At 38.8% G+C, this 26,350-nt stretch overlaps 1 protein-coding gene across 12 annotated transcripts in view; it reads right to left on the bottom strand.

Moving 5' to 3' along the window:
• The window catches only part of PCNX1 (pecanex 1), a 205,555-nt gene that overhangs the window by 25,339 nt on the left and 153,866 nt on the right, over positions 1–26,350 (bottom strand). For all 12 annotated transcript variants that reach the window (XM_054447422.2, XM_054447430.2, XM_063651749.1 and 9 more), the window contains 4 exons: positions 19,622–19,875; positions 17,019–17,249; positions 5,123–5,223; positions 4,198–4,348 (listed from right to left, as the gene is read on the bottom strand). In XM_054447422.2, coding sequence (XP_054303397.1) covers positions 4,198–4,348; positions 5,123–5,223; positions 17,019–17,249; positions 19,622–19,875 — 737 coding nt within the window. The remainder of the gene's footprint in view (positions 1–4,197; positions 4,349–5,122; positions 5,224–17,018; positions 17,250–19,621; positions 19,876–26,350) is intronic.

Below are 26,350 nucleotides of genomic sequence, written 5' to 3'. Positions count from 1 at the left end.
GTCTTGAATAATCCGAATCACTCTGCCAGACTGTGTAAAGTCAACTTGTTTTCTGGCACTGCTTCCTTGTCTTCCTCATCATCTGGCACTGGTTTGGAAGCACTCATCTCCATCAAGTTATCTTCTGTTAATACTTCTAGTGTGGTGCTTAATACCTCTTGAATTTGTCCAAGAGCCACACCTTGTAATCCTTCATCCCCGCCTTTTTTTTTTTTTGCCATATCCACAATCTCATGATTTCCTTGATTGGCTCTGTCATAAATCCTGTGAAGTCATGTACAACATCTGGACAGTTTTCTCCAGCAGAAATTTATTGTTTTGTATTTGATGGCTTTCATGGCTTTTTCTATAACAACAATGGCATCTTCAATGGTGTAATCTTTCTAGACTTTCATGATGTTCTATCAGGGTTTTCTTCCATAGCACTGACAATCCTTTCCATTGAGTACCATGTGTAATGAGCCTTAAAGGTCTTTATCGTACCCTGATCTGGAGGCTGAATTAGAGATGTTGTCTAGAGGCAAGCAGACCACCTCCACACCTTCAGTGTTGAACTCATGAGGTTCTGGGTGGCCACAGGCATTGTCCAATATCAAAAGAACTTTAAAAGAAGGTCCTTTACTGGCAAGGTACTTCCTGACTTCAGGGACAAAGTATTGGTGGAACCAAACCAGGACGAGTTCTCTTTGTCTAGGCCTTCTTGCTGTACAATCAAAATAGCAGTTGGTGTTTATCTTTTCCCCTCAAGGCTTAGGGGTCAGCGGCTTTATAGGTAAAGGCAGTCCTGCTCATAAACCCCTCTCTGCATTTGCACAAAACGGTAAACTTAGCTTACCCATTCCTGCCTTAAATTTTGGTGCTTGGTGCTCTTCCTTACTAAAAAATGTCCTTTGTGGCTTCCCCACCCCCAACCCCCGCTGCAGAATAGGGCACTTTCACCTGCATTAAAGATCTGTTGAGGCAGATATCCTTTTTCCTCAATGATTTTCTTAATGGCATCTGGGAATTTGTCTGCTGCCTTTTGGTTGGCAGAAGCTGCTTCTCCTGTTTTCCTGATGTTTTTAAAGCCAAAGCTCTTTCTAAAATTATCAAGCCATCCTTTGCTGGCATTAAATTCTCCAGCTTTAGGTCCTTCACCTTCGTAATGCTTTAAAGCTGCCATATAATGACGTCGCTTTTTCTTGAATCACATTAGTGTTTATAGGTATGCCTTTCTTATAGCAATCCTGCATCCAACAAAAAAGCTATTATTTTCAACATGAGATGAAAAGGTATTTTGTAAAATGCGCAAGGTTTTCCACCTGCTGGTGTAGTAACCGTGGAAGCTTCACGAATTTTCTTTTTTTCCACACTCATCCTTAAGATGGATTCACTTATCTTGGAATGGTGGGCAACCACAGTTGCAGACCTCAATGTACGGCACATATCAAGCAACTCAACCTTTCCTTTTAATGTCATGACTTTTCTGTTTCATGGGGACCCTTTCAGCATCCCTAGTAGCACTTTGTATGGGTCCCATGGGGTTATTTAAGGTTTATGGTACTGCACTAAACACAATGAGAAATACACAAGAACTGCAAGAGATCACTTTTTATTGAAATACACAATTTACTGGAAAGGCGAACTGCTCACACAGATATGATTAGTGCCACACGGCGTTTTAAGCATACTCCCAACATTTGAGCTCACTGCAATAGCAACAGAAGGTGCCTACGAAATTACTGTAGTACATAATATTAATATGTACCACAGTTGACTTTATGTAGTTACGATGTAATACTCCATCTTTATGTTTGTTTACATTTCTTTCAACTGCAGATGGTGCCATGTATAGTCTGTGTTTTTGTTAAGTTTTGATAAATTTTAACTTTTTATAACAGATTTCTGTGTGTTTTATGGTAGCAAATAATAAAATAAACTAGTATCTATGTATATTTTATGCATTCATGACATACCTAAGTTTGTCTTATTTTATTGGTATTTCTAGGCTTTGTAGTTCATCTTTTTCAAATTGTTGCGAATTTCCAAAAAAGTTTCCAATACATTTACTGAAAAAATCTGTGTATAAATGTAGCTATGCAGTTCAAACCTGTGCTGTTCAAGAATCAATTGTACTTTAATTCTCTTGTGTAAACATCTAGAAGTAGAATTGTTGGGTTCTAAGGTAGATGCATATATCCTTTCTTTTAGTATATAAGCCTATTGTTCACTTTTATGGATTTTCATGAGCACATGAACTTTGGCAATGATCAGTACTGATTTACACATCCAGATTTTCCTGCCTGAGAGATCCTCATAGACAACCTAATGTCTTGCTCAAAGTGACGATCAATATATGGCTGTTGTTTGTGACTTTATAGGTCAATCTCCACCCTCCTAGAAGGTATATCAGAATTAAGGAACTTCTCCAGGTTGCATTACATTCTCCGCTTCCTCTCCTCCCCTCAGCCCTCCATGGCTTCTTGGTTCCAATTCTACATTCTCACCTCCCTCTTTATAAATGTTGTCAGTCCAGGCTAATGATGGGAGTGTGCTATATCCAAGTGTGTTGGGCCGGAATATAAAGTAAAGAATCACTGATATCGGCAATAATGCCACAGCCAAAGGAATATTTAAGGAAAGAGACCTGGCAGCAACAGGCAAGAGAGTCCTGTAAGGAGAGACTAGGGGCAGGCACCCAAGGCATCAGAGGCTTTAATTCTGTGCTCAGTTTCATCTCAGACAAGTTGAGATAAAATATCTGTGATAACATTTAGAATTAATTGAAGAAGTTTGTCAGAAACTATTAGAAAATTATGCTATATGAAAGAGAGTATTTCTTATAAAGCAAATACATACTTGGTACCTTTCCAGAAATGTCTAAGTTTTAAAAACGTTTTAATCTGAAGAATTACCTTTTTTTGAAATGCACTGAATTTTGTCTCAAAACTCTAAAACTAGTCTGAAGATGGACAATTCTATTTGATCCCAAATTAATATTTCCCCAGGGCATCATCCTCAAATAGTATTCCATTTTTCACAGAGATTTTCAAATAATGTGTCCCTTATTAGTCATGTTCCTAAAGAATGTGAGGTTTTTAACTTAATTCCCACACTTTAGATTACACTATAATGACTTGAAGAGTAAGTCACATTTTATCTGGGGGCAAAAGATTCAATTAGATTTGAGCACTGCAGATACACTTCAATGAGTCTTATCACGGGGTCTCTATCATCAGATCTGATAACTACTGTCCAGTGGAATGGAGGAACAAGTGCCAGTACTTAATTTCATGATATATTCTTGCAATCATCTAGGGCTTTAGAAATGCATTGTGGGGCCTCACTTTAATGTTATTACCCTACTAAGATATTTAGCTAAGCCTAAGTCTGTCCTAACCACCTATTATTCTATATAACACATGGAATGAAATTCATCATTCAGTAACAGCAGCACTTGTAACATTCCTGAAGTGTTACTATGCTACATTTAGAGTTAGCTAATATTCATACAGGGAATAGGCAGGAATTACAATAATATGAAGTCAAAATAAGTATTATGGGGGCCAAGGACCCTTACTTACAGCTTGTAAATAATTTCTCTTTTTCTTCACATTTCATGCCTGTATTAGTCACTCTCTAATGTTAATATTCAAATTTACTATTAGAAACATAGGTTCAGGTTTTAAAGATTTAATATATCTTGTCATGAAATCACATTTTTCTTTTATTCAGATCAGAATATTTCTCAAAAGGTTCCTAAGAAACATAACTTGGAAGCTGATATGGTATTGTGTCCTCACCCAAATCTCATCTTGAATTGTAGTTCCCATAATCCCCACGTGTCCTGGAAGGGAACCGGTGGGAGGTAATTGAATCATGGGAGCAGTTAACCCCATGCTGCTGTTCTCATGATAGCGAGTGAGTTCTCATGAGATCTGATGGCTTTATAAGGGTTTCTCCCCCTTTTGCTTGGCACTTCTCCTTGTTGCCACCATATGAAGAAGGATGTGTTTGCCTCCCCTTCCGCCATGACTGTAAGTTTCCTGAGGCCTCCCCACCCCTGTGGAAACTGTGAGTCAATTGAACCTCTTTCCTTTATAAACTGCCCAGGCTCGGGTATTCCTTACAGCAGCGTGAGAATGGACTAATACTGAAATCATGTGAAGAAGGATCAGTAAACACTAGTAATGAATTAGAAAAATCTCATCTTCTTACCTGATGAAGTTTAATGGACATACGGATCCCAGGGACTACTACTTTTCTTAGCAATTCCATGTCAGCAAAGATCCATTCATCTCGAATTGAAGAAATACGGAAATCTCCTTTAAATAGGGCATGCAATCCATAGAGGAATGACTCTAAATTACTGTTAAGATTGGAGATAAAAGTTCACATGTTTTGACAAAGGTCTTCCATGACACTGATTCTTACATCTGAGTGTGCATCAGAATCACCTGGGAGTGTTTTGAAAATACAGATTCCAGGAACTAATGTCAGAACCCTGAACCAGGATCACAAGAGACAGGGCCTGTCTGACCTGGGACCCTTATTTATAAACCACTGTAATAGTGAGTCCATGAAAATAAACAACAGGCAAAGAGCCTATAAGTTAAAATAAATTAAGAAAAGCTTAATGAAAAACATGTAGTTATCACAGAAAAAAATTCAAAATATGTGGTATTTCTTAATTCTGATTCATTTGGATGTATATGTTAGGAAATCCAGTTTAGATTTAGAGTCTCCAAATCTAACATATTACTATATTAGAAGTATAAATACCCTGGACAAAGACTGCAAGGAAAAATGGAAAAATAGAAATGAATGAATTTATTAGAAAAATAGATGTAAACAGGAGGAGGCCAATCAAAATTCATGGGGTGGTTATATTTTAAAATGTCTTAAATTCATTATATTCTCATTATCAGTGGCTACCCACATATGTGTGAATTTTAAAAACCAGTTCTGTTAACCAGTTAGGACAGCTCACCTATGTTCAAGAAGATGATGTATAGAAATATAAAACCTAAAAAGACTTTACAATAAATTAGCATAGAATGCATGTGTCCATGAAAAATGATTTTAGATTTAGGTTATAGAGCTTCCCATACTCTCTACCTCAGAATAGAAATGCCTTCTTTACCTGGACATATGATGGGATGCAGTCCCCAAAGCTCTCCGTCCCAGAACACAGAGTCCATAACAGAGAGTCACTAGGGATGAATCTTTGTCCACATCCACAGGCTTTAAAAAAACAAAAAACATTAGTTATCAGAAAGGTATGTAAGTATTTAACAAATCATAAATCTAAATAATATAGCGAAATGATAAAGAATTCAAAGAGTACATAATTTCTATCTCCTCAAAATAAACTTAATAAAACTGTATGAAATGAAGCATGAATGTGTATGGGGAGTTTCTTTGGAATCCTTAAATAAAATCTATAATTTCATAATAATGGAACATAATAAAACAAAAAAAACCTGACTCTATTATAAAATAATAGGATTTTAGCTAAAGATTTCAAAGTACTTACTGGGATTATTGATATCACCCTCTCCTGAAAATACAATATTTCTATCTATCAGCTACTTATTTCTTTTTTTTTTTTTCTTAACTACTTATTTTTGACCATAACTTGACAAGCAGGCTGTTAGTGGCAGGTGAGTTAGCCTATTAGTGACTATAAACGTAGTAAAGAAAATCAAGTTGATATTCATAAAATATTGTTTCCCCTCAAACTTTTTATTTTTTAACAATTACATACCTTACAATTGAAAGAAGCTGGTAACTTTCCTCTGTTTCTCCCTCTGAGAAAGCCCAAATAATAAGCACTGATTACCTTACATAATACTAAAGAAAATCTTGGTAGTATCTCAGTTACCAAAAAATAATCTAGGGCAGTGCTTCTCAAAGTATAGTCCTAAGACCAGCAGTATCATCATCACCTGGAAACTTGTTAGAAATGCAAATCTCTGGCCACTCCAGATCTCTGAAATCAAATTCTGGAGGTGGGGTCAAGCAATCACTCTCCAGGTGATTCTAATACATGCTAAAGGTGAAGAATCAATGATACAGGCTAATAATTAGCTTAATTATTCTAACTTTGCCAATGATATTTATTTTTGCTTTATAAACCATTAACTTATAAATACAATAGGGGAACAGTCTAAGATATTAACTTACTGTTGATAGGTTAATTATCATTAACTTGATAATTTAGTTAGTGGCGACTGTGTTAGAGATATCCTAGTTGCTTGCCAATTAGATTGTTTCTAAAGACATATTACCTCTTACAGCACGTACTCTAGTTTCATCAAGTAGGCATTTTGAAAAAAAATTTGGGTCCAGGTTACAAAACAGTAAATAAATGAGTATGAGAGCACTAGTTTAAAATACAAAAGAAAAATAAAAGAGAATGGGTGTAGACTTGAAGTTGAAGGTGATCAAATGACGGGTGATCTTCATTCTTTTTTTCTTCTTCTCTACCTCCCTTCCCCTGTCAACTTTCTAGACTAAAAATGTATTGTTTCTGTGATGAGAAATTTTTTTTTTAATTCAGATTTACCTCAGCCAAGATGATTCAATAGAGAGCATATTTACCCCCCTAGCTGAAACAGCCAAAGACTGGGCAGAATACATGACACAACAGTTTTCAGACACTGGACACCAGTCCCTGAGAGACAGGAAACAAACGAGGTAGCTCTACAACTGACTGAGCTTATTACCTAGAGAGTTTCCAGACCACAGCACAAGAAAGGGGAGCACAAATTGAGCCAGAGGCCTCTGAGTCAGCTGGAGCTCACAGGGTAGAGTGGTAGAGAGAGCTACTGAGAGAGGGAGGCGAGGGAACTCGGAGATCTGCAGCAGAGTGCTGATCAGCACACACAAAGAGGACCCTAGGCTGAGAAAAGAATCATCCGAACGGAATACAAAGGAACAGCAGAAAACCTTGGGACTGGCTAGAACACTCAGGATGGCATTGTCTTGGTCATGGGGAAGAATTAGCCCCAGATTAACAGCTGCTCTGGTCCCTCCAAAGCAAGCCCTGAAAGGATCAAACTGTCCCCAAAGAATTTAACTGTGTCACAAAACAAAGTTCAAGAATTATTTACAGGAATACAGAAATATCCAGCACCCTTGAGAGTAAAATTCATAAAGACTGGCATCTAATAAAAAATTGACAGGCATGCAAGTAGCAGGAAAATAGGACCCATAATAACAACCAATTAACCACTCAATCAAAACTGACCCACAACTGACACTGATGTTAGGCTTAACCCAGAAGGATATTAAAACAACTATTTTAACTATATTCCATAAGCTCAAGAAGGCAGAGGAATGACTGAGCATGCTGAATGAGACATGGAAGATTTGTAAAAAAGACCCAAATCAAACTTCTAGACACAAAATGAAGCAATGTCTGAGATAAAAAATATACTGAATGGGATTACTGGTATATTAATTCAGAAGAAAAGATAAATGATCTCAAAAACTTAGCAATAGAAACTATGCAAAATGAAATACAGAGAGGAAAAAGACTGAAATGAACAGGGCATCAGGGAGCTGTAGGACAATCAAGCAGCCTAATATAAATATAATTGGAGTTCCTGCAAAAGGGGTAGAGGAAAACAGAAAAAACTATTTTTAATAATGGTGGAGGGAGAGTCTTGGAGTAATCCAGAATAAGTACTCTGATCCTTATTGATAAGGAAAACAGAGAACCAGGCACCTGTGTGGCTCCTAAGGATGGGCTGAAGCTGGGGTCTGGGCCTTATGACTGAGAAGACTGTTAAAGCTAAAACCACCTCTATTCCTGCCTCGATGACACCTATCCAGAAGTAGAAAAATGCTCCCCTTTTAATCCTATAGACTTTTTAATCCTATAGACTTTGAGAATTTTGACCTGTCTGAGGAGCATCAGATTGCCCACTTCCCCTCAAATGGCGTGCCTCTCATGGTTCTGGATGGGAGAGAGAATTGGAAAAGCTGTTACAGCTGGGGTCCCCCCTCCACCATAGATAGGAATCCAGTTTGTTGCAGTCACCTTTGATCATTCTGTCGATCCTGAATGTTTGCTTATGACACAGATATTTATATTTCTTAGTCCTTTATAGTTTGTGTGTGTTTGTATTAATAAAGCATGTCTTTAATAGATTTTTTTAAATCATGAAAAGTTTCCAAATCTGAAAAAAATTATGTACTTACAGATTCAAGAATCTCAATGAACTTCAAGAACAAGAAACAGGTGGCTGGCAAGATGGCCGAACATGAACAGCTCCGGTCTGCAGCTCCCAGCAACATCAAGGCAGAAAGCAAGTGATTTCTGCATTTCCAACTGAAGTACCCTGCTCATCGCATTGGTACTGGTTAGACAGTAGGTGCAGCCCACAGAGGGCAAGCCGAAGCAGGGTGGGGTGTTGCCTCACCTGGGAAGCGCAAGAGGTTGGGGAACTTGCTCCCCTAGCCAAGGGAAGCTGTGATGGACTGTGCCGTGAGGAACAGTGCATTCTGGCCCAGATACTATGCTTTTCCCATGGTCTTCACAACCCACAGACCAAGAGATTCCCTTGCGTGCCTACACCACCAGGGCCCTGGGTTTCAAGCACAAAACTGGGCAGCCATTTGGTCAGACACTGAACTAGCTGCCAGTTTTCATACCCCAGTGGCGCCTGGAACGCCAGCGAGACAGAACCGTTCACTCCCCTGGAAAGGGGGCTGAAGCCAGGGAGCCAAGAGGTCTAGCTCAGTGGATCCCACCCCTACAGAGCCCAGCAAGCTAAGATCTACTGGCTTGAAATTCTTGCTGCCAGCACAGCAGTCTGAAGTTGACCTGGGATGCTCAAGCTTGGTGGGGGAAAGGGCATCTGCCATTACTGAGGCTTCAGTAGGCGGTTTTCCCCTCACAGTGTAAGCAAAGCTGCCAGGAAGTTCGAACCAGGCAGAGCCCACCGCAGCTCAGCAAAGCCACTGTAGCCAGACTGCCTCTCTAGATTCCTCCTCTCTGGGCAGGGCATCTCTGAAAGGCAGCAGCCCCAGTCAGGGGCTTATAGATATAACTCCCATCTCCCTGGGACAGAGCACCTGGGGGAAGGGGTGGCTGTGGGCACAGCTTCAGCAGACTTAAATGTCGCTGCCTGCTGGCTCTGAAGAGAGCAGCGGATCTCCCAGCACAGCACTCCAGCTCTGCTAAGGGACAGACTGCCTCCTCAAGTGGGTCCCTGACCCCTGTGCGTCTTGACTGGGAGACACCTCCCGGCAGGGGTCGACAGACACCTCATACAGGAGAGCTCTGACTGGCACCTGCCGAGTGCCCCTCTGGGACGAAGTTTCCAGAAGAAGGAACAGGCAGCAATCTTTGCTGTTCTGCAGCCTCCACTGGTGATACCCAGGCAAACAAGGTCTGAAGTGGACCTCCAGCAAATTCCAGCAGACCTGCAGCAGAGGGGCTTGTTAGAAGGAAAACTAACAAACAGAAAGGAATAGCACCATCATCAACCAAAAGGACGTCCACATAGAAACCCCATCCGAAGGTCACCAGCATCAAAGACCAAAGGTAGATAAATCCACGAAGATGAGGAAAAACCAGTGCAAAAAGGCTGAAAATTCCAAAAACCAGAATGCCTTTTCTCCTCCAAAGGATCACAACTCCTCGCCAGCAAGGAAACAAAACTAGATGGAGAATGAGTTTGACAAATTGACAGAAGTAGGCTTCAGAACATGGGTAATAACAAACTCCTCCAAGCTAAAGGAGCATCTTCTAACCCAATGCAAGGAAGCTAAGAACCTTGAAAAAAGGTCAGAGGAATTGCTAACTAGAATAACCAGTTTAGAGAAGAACATAAATGACCTGATGGAGCTGAAAAACAGCATGAGAACTTTGTGAAGCATACAAAAGTATCAATAGCCGAATCGATCAAGCAGGAGAAAGGATATCAGAGATTGAAGATCAACTTAATGAAATAAAGCATGAAGACAAGATGAGAGAAAAAAGAATGAAAAGGAACGAACAAAGCCTCCAAGAAATATGGGACTATGTGAAAAGACCAAACCTACATTTGATTAGTGTACTTGAAAGTGATGCAGAGAATGAAATCAACTTGGAAACATTCTTCAGGATTATTATCTAGAACTTCCACAGCCTAGCAAGACAGGCCAACATTCAAATTCAGGAAATACAGAGAACAACACAAAGATACTCCTCAAGAAGAGCAACCCCAAGACACATAATCGTCAGATTCACCAAGGTTGAAATGAAGGAAAAAATGTTAAGGGCAGCCAGAGAGAAAGGTCGGATTACCCACAAAGGGAAGCCCATCAGACTAATAGCGGATCTCTCGGCAGAAACCGTACAAGCCAGAAGACAGTGGGGGCCAGTATTCGACATTCTTAAAGAAAAGAATTTTCAACCCAGAATTGCATATCCAGCCAAACTAAGCTTCATAAGCTAAGGAGTAATAAAATCCTTTACAGACAAGCAAATGCTGAGAGATTTTTGTCACCACCATGCAAGAGCTCCTGAAGGAAGCACTAAATATGGAAAGGGAAAACCAGTACCAGCCACTGGTACTGTAAATTTAACAAATTGTAAAGACCATTGACACTATGAAGAAACTGCATCAACTAATGGGCAAAACAACCAGCTAACATCATAATGATAGGATCAAATTCACATATAACAATATTAACCTTAAATGTAAGCAGGCTAAATGCCCCAATTAAAAGACACACATTGGCAAATTGGATAGAGTCAAGACTCATCGGTGTGCTGTATTCAGGAGACCCATCTCATGTGCAAAGACACACATAGGCTCAAAATAAAGGGATGGAAGAATATTTACCAAGTGAATGGAAAGCAAAAAAAAAAAAAAAAAAAAAGCAGGGGTTGCAATCCTAGTCTCTGATAAGACAGACTTTAAACCGACAAAGATCAAAAAAGACAAAGAAAAGCTATGGTAAAGGGATCAATGTAGCGAGAAGAGCCAACTATCCTAAATATATATGCACCCAATACAGGAGCACCCAGATTACTGAAGCAAGTCCTTAGAGACCTACAAAGAGACTTAGACTCCCACACAATAATAGTGGGAGATTTTAACACCCCACTGTCAATATTAGATCAACGAGATAGAAAATTAACAAGGATATTCAGGACTTGAACTCCGCTCTGGACCAAGCAGACCTAATAGACGTCTACAGAACTCTCCACCCCAAATCAACAGAATATACATTCTTCTCAGCACTACATTGCACTTATTCTAAAATTGACCACATAATTGAAAGTAAAACACTCCTCAGCAAATGCAAAAGAACAGAAATCAAAACAAACGGTCTCTCAGACCACAGTGCAATCAAATTAGAACTCAGGATTAAGAAAATCATTCAAAACTGCACAACTACATGGAAACTGAAAAACCTGCCCCTGAGTGACTACTGGGTAAATAATGAAATCAAGGCAGAAATAAATAAGTGCTTTGAAACCAATGAGAACAAAGACACAACATACCAGAATCTCTGAGACACAGCTAAAACAATGTTTAGAGAGAAATTTATAGCACTAAATGCCCACAGAAAAAAGTGGGAAAGATCTAAAATCAACACCCTAACATCACAATTAAAAGAACTAGAAAAGCAAGAGCAAACAAATTCAAAAGGTAGTAGAAGACAAGAAATAACTAAGATCAGAGCAGAACTGAAGGAGATAGAGACATAACAAAACCCTTCAAAAAATGAATCCAGGAGCTGGTTTTTTGAAAAGATCAACAAATAGATAGACTGCTAGTTAGATTAATAAAGAAGAAAAGAGAGAAGAATCAAATAGACACAATAAAAATGGTAAAGGGGATATCACCACTGATCCCACAGAAATACAAACTACCATCAGAGAATACTATAAACACCTCTATGCAAATAAACTAGAAGGTCTAGAAGAAATGGATAGATTTCTGGACACACACACCCTCCCAAGTATAAACCAAGAAGTCGAATCCCTGAATAGATCAATAACAAGTTCTGAAATTAATAGCCTACCAACCAAAAAAAGCCCAGGACCAGACGGACTGACAGCTGAATTCTACCAGAGGTACAAAGAAGAGCTGGTACCATTCCTTCTGAAACTATTCCAAACAGAAAAAGAGGGATTCCTCCCTAATCATTTTATGAGACCAGCATCATCTTGATACCAAAACCTGGCAGAGACACAACAAAAAAAGAAAATTTCAGGCCAATATACCTGATGAATATCAATGAGAAAACCCTCAATAAGATACTGGCAGACAGAATCCAGCAGCACATCAAAAAGCTTATCCACCATGATCAAGTTGGCTTCATCACTGGGATGCAAGGCTGGTTCAACATATGCAAATCAATAAACGTAATCCATCACATAAACAGAACCAATGACAAAAACCACATGATTATCTCAATAGATGCAGAAAAGGCCTTCAATAAAATTCAACAGCCCTTCATGCTAAAAACTCTCCATAAACTAGATATTGATGGAACTTATCTCAAAATAATAAGAGCTATTTATGACAAACCCACAGCTAATATCATACTGAATGGGCAAAAACTGAAAGCAGTCCCTTTGAAAACCGGCACAAGACAAGGATGCCCTCTCTCACCACTCCTACTCAACACAGTATTGGAAGTTCTAGACAGGGCAATCAGCCAAGAGAAAGAAATAAAGGGTATTTAAATAGGAAGAGTGGAAGTCAAATTGTCTCTGTTTGCAGATGAAGTGACTGTAGATTTAGAAAACCCCATTGTCTCAGCCCAAAATCTCCTTAAGCTGATAAGCAACTTCAGCAAAGTATCAGGATAAAAAATCAATGTGCAAAAATCACAAGCATTCCTATACAGCAATAACAGACAGAGGGCCAAATCATGAGTGAACTCTCATTCACAATTGCTACAAAGAGAATAAAATACCTAGGAATACAGCTTACAAGGATGTGAAGGACCTCTTCAAGGAGAACTACAAACCACTGCTCAAGGAAATAAGAGAGGACACAAACAAATGGAAAAACATTCCATGATCATAGACAGGAAGAATCAATATTGTGAAAATGGCCATACTGCCCAAAGTAATTTACAGATTCAATGCTATCCCCATCAAGCTACCACGGACTTGCTTCTAAGAATTAGAAAAAACTACTTTAAATTTCCTATAGAATCAAAAAAAGAGCCCGCATAGCCAAGACAATCCTAAGCAAAAAGAATAAAGCTAACTTCAAACTCTACTACAAGGCTACAGTAACCAAAACAGCATGGTACTGGTACCAAAACAGATATATAGATCAATGGAACAGAACAGAGGCCTCAGAAATAATGCCACTCATCTACAACCATCTGATCTTTGACAAACCTGACAAAAACAAGACAATGGGGAAAGGATTCCCTATTTAATAAATGGTGTTGGGAAAATTGGCTAGCCATATGCAGAAAACTGAAACGGGACCCCTTCCTTGCACCTTATACAAAAATTAACTCAAGACGGATTAAAGACTTAAATGTAAGACCTAAAACCATAAAAACCCTAGAAGAAAAACTAGGCAATACCATTCATGACATAGGCATGGGCAAAGACTTCATGACTAAAACACCAAAAGCAATGGCAACAAAAGCCAAAACTGACAAATGGGATCTAATTAAACTAAAGAGCTTGTACAGCAAAAGAAACTATCATCAGAGTGAACAGGCAACCTACAGAATGGGAGAAAATTTTTGCAATCTACCTATCTGACAAAGGGTTAATATCCAGAATCTACAAGGAACTTAAATTTACAAGAAAAAAAAACCCCATCCAAAAGTGGGTAAAGGATATGAACAGACACTTCTCAAAAGAAGACATTTATGTGGCTAACAAACGTGAAAAAAAGTTCATCATCAATGGTCATTAGAGAAATGCAAATCAAAACCACAATGAGATACCATCTCACTCCAGTTAGAATGGCAATCATTAAGAAGTCAGGAAACAACAGGTGCTGGAGAGGATGTGAAGAAATAGGAACGCTTTTACATTGTTGGTGGGAGTGTAAATTAGTTCAATCATTGTGGAAGATAGAGTGGCGATTCCCCAAGGATCAAGAACCAGAAATGCCATTTGACCCAGCAATCCCATTTTGGGTATATACACAAAGGATTATATATCATTCTACTATAAAGACACATGCACACGTATATTTATTGCAGCACTGTTCACAATAGCAAAGACTTGGAACCAACCCAAATGCCCATCAATGATAGACTAGATAAAGAAAATGTGGCACATATATAACATGAAATACTATGCAGCCATAAAAAAGGATGAGTTCATGTCCTTTGCAGGGACATGGATGAAGCTGGAAACTAACACAGGGACAGAAAACCAAACACTGCATGTTCTCACTCATAAGTGGGAGTTGAACAGTGAGAACACATGGACACAGGGAGGGGAACATCACACACCGGGGCCTGTCGGGGTGTGGGGGGCTATGGGAGGGATAGCTCAGGAGAAATACCTAATGTAGATGACAGGTTGATGGGTGCAGCAAGCCACCATGGCATGTGTATACTCATGCCACAAACCTGTGTGTTCTGCACATGTATCCCAGAACTTAAAGTATAATAATAATAAAAAAAGAAACATGAGAAAACTACACTAAGGCACATCATATTTAAATTGCTTAAAACCAGTAATAAAGAGAAAATCTTAAAAGCAGCCAGTGAAAAAAGATATTATATTGTACCTACCATTTTTTTTCAGAGGAACAAAGAAAAGAATGACAGCAGACTTCTCATCAGAAACAATGCAAGCCAGAAGACAGTATAGCAACATCTTTAATTTGCTGAAAGAAAAAAATTAGTTCAAGCCTGGTAGCACTATTTTGTTACTGTTGGAGAAGGCGTGTGCCCTACTCCCTAAATTGCATTAGAAATTCTCACCAAGAATTCTTGCTAATACTAACAACAAAGTGAAAGAAATACTTATCGTTTGAAAAGTAGGAGAAAGAAACTGAGATGAATCTTTTCATTTTCCCATTGAAGGTAATTTTAATGCAGTTAGTTCAGGATCAATCTTACACTATCTTGAAAGGAAACTATGGAAGAAGGGTCTGAGGCAGCTTTTAAACATTCAGATGAGGGCACTACAGCTTGGAGTCAGCAAGTCTGGCCTGATTAATGTCCCCAGGAAAAGGTTATTCTGGGAATGCTGATTCAGGGAATAGCATGCAAGATCTTAAGGAGATGAAGATAATCTTGTTCAACTTAAAAGAAAAACTAGAGCAGATGGGAAGACTATATAGCTGGAAAAATACAACTGATAATTTTCTCCTAAACAGATTGTAAGAGCAGAAAACAAAACAGACCAGGATTAGTGAAATAAGCTGCCTGATGAGACTGGGGATACCCAAGTTTAGAGGTAAACCTTTTGAATATATGATTTATTACCAATCAGGAGGACTTCCTTGAGCCATGTTCATGACTTCAGCAATAACCTCTAAGAGAAAGGTCCTTAAGGTAGGATGGAACCCTGTTCCTGAGTGGGTAGACTGTGAACTCCTAGCCCAAAACATCATGATTAAATCGCAACAAAATAGCCAATATCATCTAAGCCAAAGAAGAGCTATAGAATAATATGACTGTTCCCATTACTCTCCCCAACAAAAGTCAGTTCAAGGATTTGAGAACAGTATGCAAAGTATTTTATTTAATTTATGAAAAAATAAAACTATTTACTATATGTTTGGAAGAAAGAAGTTTAGCTTTGAGGTCCTCTATTTCTAGCCACTGTCTGCTGGTATTCTGAGCCTTTTGTGAGGTTATTTTATCCAACTCACTATCCCTTAAGATATACTACTCTGCTCAGTATATACTGCACATCTAGTATAAAAGCTCAAAGGCCACTGCTCAGAGAGGAAGTACAAGATGCTCCTGTTCTTACTGATGGAGTAAAAAGAGGCTGATATGATGGCTGTCTTACTCTAAGTGGTGGCAAAGGAAGGAGTAAACCAAGTGCTAAATGTGAAGATGGTCGGTATGCACCTCCTAGACCATGACGAAGGCACCAGTTGTCAAGGTAGCTCACACTGCTCCATGATAGCAGGTACATCTGTACATACAACACTGGTGGTTCAACTACACAAGGCTTTTGCTTAAAAAGCAGCAGTGGTAGTAGGAATTAGCTTTGTAATCACAGGCCTTGGCACTGCAATTATGTTACATGGAGTCTGACCAGGGGTGTGATACTACCACAAAAATCATGAGACCCAGAAGGAAGCCGTAGTTGCTGAAGTCCCTAACTCATCTTACTTTTGGGATAAGACATGTTATCCTAATGTGTGGATTGGGAACCACCAGAATTAAAATCACCTAGGGTGATCCTCAGCCTAGACCTAGATCAGAGTCTTGCAGGTGGGGCCCAGGAATCTGCATTTTTACAAGTTCCTATGTCTTTTTTACTCACATTAACATTTGAAAATCAATGGTCGAGATGCACACAGTCCAATATGATAGTCACTAGCTATATGGGCTCTTAAATTTAAATCAGTTAAACTGAAATAAAATTTACAATTCAGCTTTTTAGTTGTACTAGCCACATTTCATGTGTTTCACAGCCACATGTGGCAGTGACAGCACATTTCCAACACTGCAGAAAGTCTATTAGCCAGCACTGGTCTAGACTTTGTATTTGGGACAAAGACATTTAATTATCCTTAAGTGTGGCAGACAGAGGTAGAATTTCTTAAGGACTAGATTTTGGAGGGTAATGCATGGAATGTGAATGTATGAGCATGCCTGTGCATGCCCAGGGTGGAGGAGGTGCTACCTGGACAGTGAGACTGGGACACTGCAAATGAAAGAAAGAGGGAGGCCACTTCCTTTAACCTGTTTTGGCAGAGCTGGTTTGGCCCAACTATAATGAACCAGTTAGGTTATCTTAACCAGAAGATCAGAAAGAGGAAGGTCTTGAAAAACTGACCTCATAAGAACAGGGACATTCTTTGCATCTTTGGAAAAACCTCGATTCAAAGAGTTGTCAATGAAATAAACTCTACCTTTGCTCTTCGGGAAGAGCAGTACTCTATCCAGTTGAGGTAAATCACACAGAAACTCTCCCTAGATATGCCTGCCAGTCGGTGGTCATAGTCTTCATCAATGTTTGGATTAAAGGTCGGGTCCACATCGACATAATTGCGATCAGCACATAGACGAAGTCCTTCCTGCATTGTCTCATTAGCTAGCCACTCCTCTAGCTTAGAAGAGGTTGTAACATAATAAATGATACCCTAACATGGACAAGACAAAAAAAAAGAATTCAGATTAAATTACAATTTCAATTAACTCAGATTCCTCAATGAAATAAATTCCAATTATTTATAATGATAAATAGTAAAATACTTTTTAGTCTGACTAAAAAGTCTTTTATTCCCCCTCAATATTCTACATATATATTTTAAGAATACTATAATAATATACCTCAGGCCTTACTGGATGAAAAAACATCTAATACTGTAAAATCACAACCATAAATTCAACAAAGCAACTTCAAAACAATTCTATTTATTTTATTTTATTATTTATTTATTTACAGACAGAGTCTTACTCTGTCGCCCATGTTAGAGTGTGGTGGCATAATCTTGGCTCACTGCAACCTCTATCTCCTGGGTTCAAGCAACTCTCATGCCTCAGCTGGGACTACAGGCGCCCGCCACCACACCCAGATAGTTTTTGTATTTTTAGCAGAGATGGGTTTTCACCATGTTGGCCAGGCTGGTCTTGAACTCCTGACCTCAAGTGGTCCATCCACCTTGGCCTCCCAAAGTGCTGGGATTACAGGTATCAGCCACCGCGCCTGGCCCTAATCTATGGATTTTACAGCTTTTGAACTTAGAATATTTCAAAAGAGGTAAAAAAAACTTTACTGTGCTGCATTTATTTTGAATAATTTCTCATAGAGAGTTATTAAGGCCATCTGGTGGTCCTAGGCCAAGTTATAGAGATATATATTTAGAACTAGAGATAGAAAATGCCACACGCACATACAAGTAAAAAATATTGTGAAATCAATCTCTAGCTTCCTGAGGTTAGGTTAAGCCAAACATAAAATGGAAGGCTCAATGTTCATCCCAATCAGCAAATAAGGTGGTGAGGAGAGGTAACAACATAAGATATGAAAATTTCAGGCTGGGGATGGTGGCTCACGCCTATAACCCCAGCACTTTGGGAGGCCAAGGTGGGAGAACTACTTGAGCCCAGAGTTTGAGAGCCTGGGCAACACAGTGAAACCTCATCTCTACAAAAAAATTAAAAATTAGCTGGGTGTGGTGGCATGCACCTGTAGTCCCAGTTACTCAGGAGGTTAAGGTGGGTGTATTGCTTGAGCCCTGGAGGTCAAGGCTGCAGTGAGCTACGATTATGCCACTGTACTCCAGCCTGGGCAACAGAATGAAACCCTGTCTCAAAAAAAAAAAGAGAAGAAAAAACGATGTGAAAAATTCAGATGTTGGTTATTAAAGCTTAGCACACATTTCCTTCTTTAAAATACTGGCTTCACCTGGAAGCCCCTAAGTGAAAACCATACTGTATTTCTGTAAACTCTTTAGCAAAAATAAGAGTATCTTGTGCAGTAAAGGATTAACCTTGCCCAACCAGGGGTTTGGCCTTTACCCTTGGGTTCTAGGGGGTAACCTCTAAGCCTTGGGCTGCCCTTCCCGTTAAAGAGTCTTTGTTCAGCTGGGGACCTAGAGCCACACAGTATCAGCATGACCTCTGGACGTCCTGGAGACTTATGTTGGCCATGCGGATGGTCAACCATGCCTACGTGACAGGACATCAAGCTTGAGCAAGCTTCCTTGGTGGACAACACCCCGTGAGTACAGCCATGCTTCACTGCTGGGAGAAACAGGCATCTGCACAACTCTACTGTGAAAGGACAACTGGAAGCTCCCTGACTTGGTGTCTCTGGACAATATCCTATGTATCTCTTCCTTTGGCTGATTTTAATCTGTGTCCTTCTACTGTAATAACAGGAGTGTAATGTGAGTATGACAACTTTACTGAGTTCCGTGGGTGTTTCTAGCAACTTACTGACCCTATGAGTGGTCTTGGGGACCCCAAAATTACAGCTGATGTCAGAAGTGAGGGTGGTCTTGGGGACCTCTTGAATTTTGCAATACTTTTATTCAGTTTGTTGAATGAAAGCAGTGCAAAGCAGTGGTCAAGAGCAAGGGCTCAAGAGTCAGACAAGCCTGGGTTTTAAGCCCCAAACTCTACTTGTTAGAGGATCTTGGGCAAGTTAACTTCTGATCCTTAAGTTATTTGTAAAATAGGGAAATACTTCTTTACAGTATTAAGTAAGATACACATGTGTATGCACATTTGTGTGTACATATTCTTTAGCACAAGCTAAAACACAAGCTGCAAATGTCTAGCTATTATTATTAATGAATGGATGGAATGAATTCCAGTAAACAAAGAGAAAGGAAGACGTTAGTAGTTTATTTTTATGGAGTATTCTGGATCCTAGAGAATTTAAATAAGTACTTGGAAGCAAAGCATAAGTTAAAAAAAGCATATACATATATATATACTTATATATATGTCATTCCCAAGAAAAAACTCTGATTAGCTGAAGATCTAAGTAGGCACATACTCCTACCTTGACATAGTAAGTGGTGAGTACTTTCCGAAGATCAAAGACTTGAAGCATAGAAGCAGCACTATTATCAGTGATGCTATAACCCTCCAGAATATACTTTGTGACTATCACTTCCCAAGCTAGCCATCGCTGGCTAAATGCAGCATTAAATGAAAGCATGTGAGGAATATGGCCAGGTTCACAACAGCAAAATCCTTCATCTTCCTCTACACCTTCAGTAATGGCCTCCACTTCCCGTTGTTGACAGTAGGTACCTTAGACAGAGAGAGAGAGAGACCTTTACAAAGGGGAAAAACCAGAAAGTGGGAAAAATGGATGCAAGGACACATAAGATTTAGAAAAAAATACATATTTTATTGCAATTGAAAGTATGTGATGGATTTGCCTTAGAATATTCATTAAGGAATTGTAGCAAACTCCAGAAATCACGCATATTCTATATTCATATCCTGCAAAAACACGATGTGCATCAGCATTAGCACACTGCGGTTTTTTTGTTTGTTTGTTTCGAGACAGAGTCTCCCTCTGTAGCCCAGGCTGGAGTGCAGTGGCGTGATCTCAACCCACTGCAACCTCTGCCTCCCGGGTCCTGGTTCAAGTAATTTCCTGCCTTAGCCTCCAGAGGAGCTGGTATTACAGGCATGCACCACCAGACCCAGCTAATTTTTGTATTTTTAGTAGAGACGGGGTTTCACCATGTTGGTCTTAACTCCAGACCTTGTGATCTGCCTGCCTCAGCCTTCCAAAGCACTGGGATTACAGGCATGAGCCACCACACTCACACTACGGGTCTGATAATTCATGTGGTAAAGTAACTTTAATTTTGACTTACTGATTTCTAAATGTTTCAAATGGGTTTACAATTGTATTTGTATCAAACGAAGGACCAAAGAGTAAAGGCATATCTCCTGAAGGTCTGAGTTAATTTTAAAAATACAAAAACCAGTGGAATGTTATTGAAGTAAAAATACAAAAACAGATTAAATATAGAATGAGACCCATAGCAATCTAGTGCCAGCAAAATATCATGTTACACTAATGTTAATTTTTATTTTGTTCTGTGGTCTTGTTTCAGCTCAATTTGTAAATTCCTTATATTATGTAAAGACTATAAAGTAATCATACTTAACTGTACAGAAATCAGGCTGCACAATAATTTTTGTCTTTAAAAGTAATATTAATACATACACCATCCATGTCTGAAAACCACTGCTTTGAGAGAAACTGATACCATGACACCTAGTCCCAGCTGATGGTGGTGGTGGTACAATGAAAGATAAGGCTAAAAGGTTTTTATAGCCAAGCTAAGGAGCTGTGCTGTTTAGCACTCTATAGCCCTCAATAATTCCATTATTTCATTTTATTGTTTAATAACTGTCACCAACACTTCCATAATAATGTTACATAGGGTTGACAAGAAAAACCCTTAACTTGAACCTGACACTGATAGGAATACATGCTGTGGGTGACCATTTTATATGATACTCCCTAAAAATATACAGGCATACCTTGTTTTATTGTACTTTGCTTTACTGCTCTTTGAAGGCACTGTGATATCTACAAATTGAAGGTTTTTGACAACCTCGTGTCAAGCAAATCTATTGGTACCACTTTTCCAACAGCATGTGCTCACTTCCTGTTTCTGGATCACATTTTGGTAATTCTCTCAATATTTCAAACATTTTGTTGTATGTATAATGGTGATTTGTGATCAGTGATCTTTAATGTTAGTGTTCTAAGTACTTTGGAGTACCACAAGTTATGCCCATATAAGACGGCAAACTTAAATTGACAAATGGTGTATGAACTCTGACTGCTCCACTAACCAGCCATTCCTCCATCTCTTCCTCTTCAGGCCTTCCTATTCCCTAAGACATAGCAATATTGAAATTTGGGCAATTTATAACACTACAATGGCCTCTAAGTGTTTAAGTGAAAGAAACAGTTGCATGTCTCACTTCAAATCAAATGCTACAAATAAGGAAGCTTAGTAAGGAAGGCATGTCAAAAGCCAAATGCATTAGTCCATTCTCGTGTTGCTATAAAGAACTACCTGAGACAGGGTAATTTGTAAAGAAAAGAGGTTTAATTGGCTCACAGTTCTGCAGACTGTACAGGAAGTGTGGCTGGGTAGGCCTCAGGAAACATAATCACGGTGTAAGGTGAAGGGGAAGCAGGCACGTTTTACATGCTGGAGCAGAAGGAATAGTGTTAAGGGTGTGGTGCTACACACTTTTAAACAACCAGATCACATGAGGACTCACTATCACGAGAACAGCAAGGGGAAAATCCACCCCCACGATCTAATCACGCCCCACCAAACCCTCCTCCAACACTGGGTATTACAATTCAACATGAGATTTGGGCAGGGACACAAATCCAAACCATATCACCAGGATGGGCCAAAAGTTAGGCCTCATGCACCAAATAGCCAAGTTGTGAATGCAAAGGAAACATTCTTGAAGAAAATTAAAAGTGCTACTTCAGTGAACAAAAGATAAGAAAGCAAAAAAGCCTTATTGCTGATATGGAGAACGTTTGAGTGGTCTGGAGAGAAGATCAAACCAACTATAACATTCCCTTAAGCCAAAGCCTAATCCAGAGCAAAGCTCTAACTCTCTACAATTCTATGAAGGCTGAGAAGCAAGCAAGCTGCAGAAGAAAAGTTGGAAGCTAGTAGAGATTGGGTCATGAGGTTTAAGGAAAGAAGCTGTCTTCATAACATAAAACTGCAAGGTGAAGCTGCAAGTGCTGACGTTAAAGCTGCAGCAAGTTATCCAGAAGATCTAGCTAAGATCATTGATGAAGGTGGCTACACTACTACAACGGATTTTCAAAATAGACTAAACATCCTTACACGGGAAGAAGATGCCATCTGGGACTTTCACAGCTAGAGAGGAGTCAATGCCTGGCTTCACATCTTCAAAGGACAGGCTGACTCTCTTTGATAGGGTCTAACGCAGCTGCTAAGTTTAAGGTGAAATGCTCATTTACCATTCCAAAAATGCTAGAACCTTTAAGAATTATGCTAAATTTCCTCTAACTGTACACTATAAATGGAATAACAAAGACTGGATGACAGCACATCTGTTTACAGCATGGTTTACTGGATATTATAAGCCTACTGTTGAGACCTTCTGCTCCAAAAAAAGGACTCCTTTCCAAATATTACTACTCATTGACAATGCACCTGATCACCCAAGAACTCTGATGGAAATGTACAAGGACATCAGTGTTGCCTGCTAACACAACATCCATTCTGCAGTCTGTACATCAAGAAATAATTGCAACTGTCAAGTCTTATTACTTAGGAAATAAATCTGGTAAGGCTATAGCTGCCACAGAGGGATTCCTCTGATGACTCTGGGCAAAGTAAACTGACAACTTCCTGGAAAGGATTCACCATTTTAGATGCCAGTAAGGACATTCATGATTCATGGGAGGAGGTCAAAATGTCAACACTAATAGGAATTTGAAATAAGTTGATTCATGGATGACTTTGTGGGGTTTCAAGACTTCAGTGGTGGAAGTAATTGCAGATATGGCAGGAATAGCAAGAGAAGCAGAATTAGAAGTGAAATCTGAAGGATGTGGTAGAATTGCTATAATATCCTGATAAAACGTAAAGAGATGAAGCGTTGTTTCTTATGGTTAAGAAAGCAGTTTCTTGAGAAGAAATTGACTCCTAAGTGAAGATGTTGTGAGCCTTGGTTAAAATGACAACAAAGGATTTATAGTATTACATAAACTTGATTAATAAAGCAATAGCAAAGTTTGAGAGCACTGACTCCAATTTTGAAAGAAATCATACTATGGGTAAATGCTATTAAACAGCATCGCATGCTACAGAGGAATCCTTCACGAAACAAAGAATCAATAAATGTAGCAAACTTCATTGTTGTCTGATTTTAAGATCTTACCAAAGCTGCCCCAACCTTCAGCAATCACCAACCTGACCAGTTAGCAGCCATCAACATCGAGGCAAGACCCTCCATCAGCAAAAAGATTACAACTCACTGAAGGCTCAGATCATCCTTAGCATTTTTTAGCAGTAAATTTTAAAAATTAAGATATGTAGTACATTCTTTCTTTAGCCATAATGCTATTGCACATTTAATACACTACCATATAATGTAAACATAACTTTTATATGCAGTGGAAAACCAAGCAATTTGTGTGACTTGCTTTACTGCGATACTTACTTTACTGCAGTGGTCTGAACCCAACATGCAATATCTCCAAGGTATGCCAGTAATACATATACATGTTTTTCAACATAATAAGAACATACGCAATATTATAAAGTGTCTTTTAAACCAATAATAGAAATGAAATTTAATCAAATGTTTTCTGACATCTTTTGAGAGGATCATGTTTTACTGCAGTGACCTTTTAAAATAGAATTCAATTAATTTGCTAATATTTAAATTGACTTTAAAAATGAAAAATGGTTCAATTTTTTTAGAGATACTGATATGGTTTGGCTGTGTCCCCACCCAAATCTCATCTTGAATTGTAGCTACCATGATTCCATAATTGTGAGAGGGATCTGGTGGGAGATAGCTGAATCATGGGGGGCAGTTCCCACATACTGTTCTCGTGGTAGTAAGTCTCAAGAGATCTGATGGTTTTATAAGGTGTTTCCCCTTTTGCTTGGCTCTTATTCTGTCTTGCCTGCTGCCATGTAAGATATGCCTTTCACCTTCTGCCATGACTGGGAGGCCCCCCCAGCCATGTGGAACTGTAAGTCCATTAAATCTCTTTTTCTTTATAAATTACCTAGTCTCGAGTATGTGTTTATCAGCAGTGTGAGAACAGACTAATATAGGCACTTATAAAAAAGGACTGCTAGTTTCTGCTTACTTTGCAATTGCATCTATAGTCACAAGCAAAATTAAACTATAGTTATTTTTTATGTGAACTTATATACATGTATACAAAATGTATACATACATATATGTACGTATGTGTATATATACATATATGTATGTATATAAGTATATATTATATAATATATAATGTATATAAAATGCATATATGTATATGTTCACATAAAAAATAACTATAATTTTGCTTGTGACTATAGATGCAAAAATATATGTATATATATTTTTATATACATACACACACACACACACACACACACACACACACACACGTACATAGAAACCTAAAAAGCCTACCAACCAAAAAGAGTCCAGGACTGGACGGATTCACACAGTATATGTATGTATACATATATATACATATACATACATATATACATATACATACAAATACATATATACGTACACAGATACATACATATACATACATATATATACACATATATATATTTTTTGAGATGGAGTCTCGCTCTGTCACCCAAGCTGGAGTGCAGTGGCGCAAACTTTGCTCACTGCACCCTCCACCTCCTGGGTTCAAGCGATTCTCCTGCCTCAGCCTCCTGAATAGTTGGGATTACAGGTGCCCACCACCATGCCTGGCTAATTTTTTTTTGTATTTTTAGTAGAGACCGGGTTTCGCCATGTTGGTCAGGCTGGTCTCGAACTCCAAACCTCAGGTGATCCACCCGCCTCAGCCTCCCAAAGTGTTGGGATTACAGGCGTGAGCCACTGTGTCTGACCCACTTAGTCGCATTTTGATATCAGTATTACATTAGTTTTTTAAAAGCCTGGAGAAATATAGCTTTTTTCTCCATGTGCTACAACGAATTAGAAATTTCTAGAAGAAACTTCTAAAGTCTTTTTTTTTTTTTAATTGTGAAACTGAACAACCAGCTCCTGAATGACTACTATAATGACTACTGGATATATATAGCGAAATGAAGACAGAAATAAGTGCTTTGAAACCAGTAAGAACAAAGACACAACGTACCAGAATCTCTGGGACACAGCTAAGGCAATGTTTAGAGAGAAATTTATAGCACTAAGTGCCCACAAGAGAAAGCAGGGAAGATCTAAAAGCAACACCCTAACATCGCAATTAAAAGAACTAGAGAAGCAAGAGCAAACAAATTCAAAAGGTAGCAGAAGACAAGAAATAACTAAGATGAGAGCAGAACTGAAGGAGATAGAGACACAAAAAACCCTTCAAAAAAATCAATGAAGCCAGAAGCTGGTTTTTTTGAAAAGATCAACAAAATAGATAGAACAATAGTCAGACAAATGAAGAAAAGAGAGCAGAATCAAATGGACACAAAAAATGATAAAGGGGATATCACCACTGATCCCGCAGAAATACAAAGTACCATCAGAGAATACTATAAACACCTTTATGCAAATAAACTAGAAAGTCTAGAAAAAAAATGGATAAATTTCTGGACACAAATACCCTCCCACATATAAACCAGGAAGAAGTTGAATCCCTGAATAGATCAAGAACAAGTTCTGAAATTGAGGCAGTAATTAATAGCCTACCAACCAAAAAGAGTCCAGGACCGGAGAGATTCACAGCCGAATTCTACCAGAGGTATAAAGAGGAGTTGGTACCATTCCTTCTGAAACTATTCCAAACAACAAAAAAAGAGGGACTCCTCACTAACTCATTTTATGAGGCCAGCATCATCCTAATACCAAAACCTGGCAGAGACATAACAAAAAAAGAAAATTTCAGGCCAATATACCTGATGAACATTGATTAGAAAATCCTCAATAAAATACTGGCAAACCAAATCCAGCAGCACATCCAAAAGCTTATTCACCACGATCAAGTTGGCTTCATCACTGG

This window comes from Pongo pygmaeus, chromosome 15, assembly GCF_028885625.2.
Source record: "Pongo pygmaeus isolate AG05252 chromosome 15, NHGRI_mPonPyg2-v2.0_pri, whole genome shotgun sequence".
Lineage (NCBI taxonomy): Eukaryota > Metazoa > Chordata > Mammalia > Primates > Hominidae > Pongo > Pongo pygmaeus.
This window is presented reverse-complemented; position numbering and strand designations above follow the sequence as displayed.